Source organism: Eurosta solidaginis, chromosome 3, assembly GCF_040869045.1.
Source record: "Eurosta solidaginis isolate ZX-2024a chromosome 3, ASM4086904v1, whole genome shotgun sequence".
NCBI lineage: Eukaryota > Metazoa > Arthropoda > Insecta > Diptera > Tephritidae > Eurosta > Eurosta solidaginis.
This window is the reverse complement of record NC_090321.1, coordinates 275,710,478-275,716,012: the sequence shown is the minus strand read 5'-3', so window position 1 is coordinate 275,716,012 and position 5,535 is coordinate 275,710,478. Positions and strand designations below refer to the sequence as shown.

At 34.7% G+C, this 5,535-nt stretch overlaps 1 protein-coding gene across 1 annotated transcript; it reads right to left on the bottom strand.

Moving 5' to 3' along the window:
- Nucleotides 1-630: 630 nt before the first annotated feature.
- Nucleotides 631-5,320, bottom strand: LOC137247181 (putative inorganic phosphate cotransporter). Its single transcript, XM_067778281.1, has 4 exons — nt 4,887-5,320; nt 4,691-4,824; nt 3,542-4,618; nt 631-906 (listed from the first exon to the last, which is right to left on the bottom strand). Exons 1-4 carry the CDS (start codon nt 4,888-4,890, stop codon nt 784-786), a joined length of 1,338 nt encoding a protein of 445 aa, XP_067634382.1. The 5' UTR covers nt 4,891-5,320; the 3' UTR covers nt 631-783.
- Nucleotides 5,321-5,535: the final 215 nt, after the last annotated feature.

Genomic DNA, 5,535 nt, shown 5'->3' with positions numbered 1-5,535 from the left:
TCAATCCTACTTAAGATATCATACCAGAAATGAACTAATGTTATGAAACTAAAATTTAGTATATTTTGCAACAGAACTGTAGCTTCGCTTCTGTCCTCTGCTAATTGTTCTAAGTGTTCTACTACATTCTCTAGCTCATCGACGATAACGCTAACTGCTTGTATTCTGGCGCTCCATCGTGTTTCAGATTCACGTTTGACAGTTTTTGTTAAAGCATTTCTTAATAATTCCAATCGTAACGTTGCAAGTGTTCCGGATATATGCATGCATTTTTTAGTATAGAAAGTTTTTTCCAGAAATCAGTTATAATAAAAATACGAATTATCCAGGAAGTTCCCCCTTGCCAACAGATATATACACTGAAAATATTTGGTAATTAGATAGTGCTTGTCGAATAAATACTATTTTTCACTATTCGGGCTTTTACAGGGACTGAATGATGTCACTGAATTGAAGTGCGCTGAAACAAATGCTTTTAGAGTTACATACGTCATTATCTCCACAGATATTGCCAAATACATATTTTCTTCTATTCAACAATTTCCTTAGCATACGGCCGTCTGAACAATATATTATTGTTTGCAACTTGCTAAGTAAATTTTTAGTTTTGTGCAAGTAAATTACAGTAAATTATTTAGTAAGATTTATTACCACTTCAGAAAAAAACCAAAACGTTAATTTACACGATTACAATAATTTTCACACAATTTAAATACTTAAATATAACGCAAAGTGTGATGAAGATAAGTTCACATGTGTGTAAGCGATTTAAGAGAATGTGAACTACTCTTTTGGATCATTCCATGGTTGTAAATCAAAATCGGCAAATACCAGAAATACTGTGTTTCCCAACAAATATAAGAATGATGCAAGAAAGAATACTATTCGCCATTGTTCTACAGATTTCTGAAAAATTTATAAAGAATAAAAAACTAGAAATTAGTAAAAGTATTTAAAGGGGCGTTTATTTATACGGGCGATAACGGGTAAAACTGGACAATACCTACATATATCATTTAGTTGGGCGGTCCTAATTTCGAGCTAATTTGTACATTTCTTATCTCCCTCACTAACTTTTTACCCTAAAGTTTGTGTATACATAAATCCCTTAAAAAAATATAGGAAAGGCTGGTGATAAAAAATGTATTTATTTTAAGAGTGAGTAAAAGCGAAACTTATAAACATATCCGTTAAAGTGCGGTAAAATATGAAATGACTCGTCGTTGTTTTACATAAGAATAAGCCATACAAGGTTAGAATTTTTGAACCATTTATGGGTTTAAGGAATTTTTGATACTTTTTCAAACTAAATTGGAAACCTCTCAGTTTTACTACTGCCTACAGTAAGCCTAAAATTTTAATATTATTTTATAACATGATACAAAAAAGAATGTAGTTCCACTCAAAATTTTTTGACGTATTTGAGGACATTTGAAGTTTCATAATGTTTGTTGTTTTGCCAGAAGCGTTGCCATACCGTTAAATATCAATAAAATCACTGAAGTTTACTGCGGTGTTAATGTGGATATTATTCTATCAAACAACCTTTTCGAAAAGGATGACGTACACATATTTAAGAGCTGTGCTAAACAATTTTAAATACAATTTTGTAGTACTTTATTAAAGAAAATAAATTGAAATGATAAAGCTTTGTTGTGGGCTGCGAAGCTTTTACCAGAAAGTATTTTAAGCGATGAAACAAATATTATTGTAGCTTTAGTTATGGACTTGTTTCCGAAATCTGTATTTGATAGAATAGAGAAAATTAGTTCTGAATTTAGAGCTTTAGCAGAGCATAAGGGCCTTAAAAAATTCAAGAATTTCAATAGATGAGCTTTTGGGAAGAATTAAGATCAGTTAAAAATAAATTAATTGCGCAAATGTTTTCCAATATTTATAGAATAGTTCAAGGCATATTGTCGATTCCACATTCATCCACAAACGAAGAAAGGATAATTTCTATACAAAATTTAATTAAAACTAAGTGTAGAAATAGACTTCAAATAAACAAAGTTTCGAATTTAATAAAAACTTAAGACTTGATGAAATCAACTAACAGTAATTGTCATAATATATATACGAAAGAAAGCTTTTTGTCAACTATAGTTTGTGAGCGCGTACGGATTGCATTGTTGGAATCGACCGTACCGTAAGCTCAGATTGCCTCTCACTTGCTGTGAGAACTTTAAAGAAATCTTGTAGTATATCAACACTTTGGAGAGCTTGTATATTTTGGCGCGCCGAAATAAAGCAACACACTTGTTACATTTATACACAACATTTTCGTTGTTTTTGAACAAATTAATTGCATTAACTCTAATATTAGAGCAATTCACATGAACTTTGTTAGAACAAATGCCACATATTATAGAGTCATTCGGTAAATATTGATTATTGCATTTAAAGCAGTTATCCACTTTTTTCTTTAAAAAGGCGAATGAATTTAGCAAACTAAGTAGAAATTATAAAAGCTAAGGTAGCACACGAAAACACAATGAAAAAATTACTATGAAAATCGACGACCAAATGCCTGCAGATTGAAATTGCGCGTAGTACCGGATAATGAGTATTATTCGACCTCATTGATGTAAATCTTCGACCGTCCATATTTTCACTATATTAAAAATCCCGCGAAAAGTAGTTACCTATGCTATGTCTGAATTTGATTCCTCTGCAAATATCTACTACAAGGCGTTTAAAAATTACCTTGGCGATACCATCAGCTTCGCAAAGTTAAAGAAGGACCACTCCGAACCATTTCGAGCCAAACGAGACTTCGGACAAAGTTATTTCTATGGTATCCTGGCTTGCCCGTATCGTGTTATACGAACAGGGTTGAAAAACCATTTTCACCCAAATGATATATATGAATCTGTAAAGCTTTTCATAAAAATGATTATACATTATTAATCTTATAAGTACTTATAAGTAAGGCTGCAGCCTATATTTCACGTAATACCGCAATCCTAATCACCATTTCAGTGCTATTGCGATTCAAAAAATTTAATTCGATCACTTATCGTATAACGCAATACGGGCCCTGGATAAATATCCGCAAAAGTTGGGTTTTGTAGTGAACGAAGGCATTATGCAGTAGTAATATATCTGCAAAGAAGCATTTGTGAAGAAAAGAAGATTTCAGCCCGGAAACCCCACGGAAAATCATGCCTGCCAACAGCTATCACCTTGGACTGAGTAGGCAAGTGAAGTCCCCTCCCGATGAACTTTATTAATAGAAAATTTCAAGCATACTCGATACGCACGGTAACTTTGAAAGGTTTTCGAGTACGAAAGCTAGCAGGTATGAAGTATTATATACTTATAGTTAATCACGTCTATGTATGGTTAGGGTGGTTCTTATAAATAAAATAAAAGATGTATTCCAGCCCTACCCCTCCAAAGTGTAATACCAAACTCAGAAATATCACATAAAAAATTTGGTTTCGATTGGATACATCCGAATGGAGGGGATAAGACCGGAGAAAATCGTTTATTTGAGTATAGGGAGCACGCTTATGTATGATTTCTATTTCATACTTACCTCATTAGTCACAATGAGGGCTACCGTCAACGGTGCCACAATGCCCGTTATATTAGCCAGACAGTTCGAGATCCCCATTAAAATCCCTGCGAAATTTGGTGATAGGTCGATATGATTGATCTGGTAGCCGAGATATGATGCCGAACTTACACCAACCGTTATGGTTAATAATGCGACAGCACCTATTACATGATCAGAATTCACGTAACCGAGTGCAACAAGCGTTAAAGCCGGAGTACCATGACCAATTGTATTGAATAGTTTGCGATTGGTTTTCAAAGATATCCATTCACGTTTTCTAAACCACAACGACAGAGCAGTAAATACAAAACTTAGTATCCACATGGCAAAATAAGGTAGCGCTGAGGAGAGGGCATTCTTTTTAATATCCATATGCAGAATGTTTTTGATATAAACCGGCATATATGTTAGCAATGTCCATAGACCCCAATTATTGGTACAGTGTACAGTAACAAGCGCCCAGAAAGGACACGATTTTAAAAAAGCCGACCATGGTGGATGCATTGAGTTCCGACGCACTTGCAATTCCGAATCACCCCAATGCGAGGTGATAAGTTCATGTTCACGTTGTGAAAGTCGACGACATTCCTTCGGTGAACTGCAACCAAAGAAATTATAAATAGCTGCCCAGAAAAGGCCAACGCTACCGGATATATAAAAAATTCCCGGCCAACCTAAGCGCGATGCTGCTAGTACGCCACTACTTGCTAGCATAATGAATGTGCCAAACTGGCAGCCCGAATAGGTACACGAACTCATTAAACCGCGTTCATTTACCGGAGACCACTGTGAAAGTATTGTATGTGTTGCAGGGAAAATGCTACCCTGAAATACACCCTGTATTATGCGAGACACTAACACCAATTGCCAGTTACCAATAGTGGCGCATAACGGTGTTAGTATGGCCAACAGTGAACAGCTGATAAGGGAGATGAGCAAAAGTAATTTGCCACCGCATCGACGCGATAAATAACCGGACGGCACTTGTGAAGTAACATACCCAATAAAAAATGAACCCAGAAGAAGACCTTTGACATGTTCATTCCAGGCATATTCCTGAAAAGTAGAAAGGGAAAAACTGCTGATTTTTAACAATTAAACATGTTGAAGAAAAAAATAGTATAATACTTCAAAATGTGTATTCGCCTTATTGTCTATCATCACAACAATCGCCACCGATAAATTTACTCGCAATGCATAAAAAACGGACATTGTGCCGAAAAGCAAGAGGGTTTGGAAATGCCGTATACCGAAAGTTTTCACTTCAAATAAGTAAATTTTTAATTTATATATATAGCTATGTAAAAATATGAGTAATACAAACACATTTGTTCCCAGTGTCCAATGTGCAGACTCTGTCGTAATTTTGGATGAGCCTATGGAAGCGCAATTGAATTTAAATTTTTTTTACCAATACGTTTTCGAACATGAAGCCCAAATATTTTGTTTAATTGACTTTTGAGTAGAAAAAGATAAAAGAATGAGTGAGTTAAAGAAAAAAAAAAACACAAATTCAGTGAGTGATCGCTTTCCCTATGAGAACGTTTTAGGGTAGACAGCTTGAGATATCTGAGTCTACCATAGCCGTTACTAAAGGTTCGAGTTGACAAAAGATAACACTCTGAGGTTACATTTACATTTACATACATGTATACATTTTTATGAACACAAATTAGATACTGTCACGTAGCTACTTTTTATTTTGTTTCATAGGTTGAACAAGGTGTCCTTCGGCCATTTGTGCATAACACTGAAGTGTTTCAGCTTTGGTTCCTAAGGGATATTGGTTCTCATAAAATAACTAACAATTTTTACTTACACTTGGATACTTCATAATTTCTCCTTCAAAAACTTTTTCCGAAGCCACCAGGTAGTTGCTTAGTGTTGATCAGAGCTGAATCAATTGAGTGTGCATTCTCCCAGCATTCTTTTAAAAAATTGTGATTTTTTGGTTGCATATTATAAATCTCCAT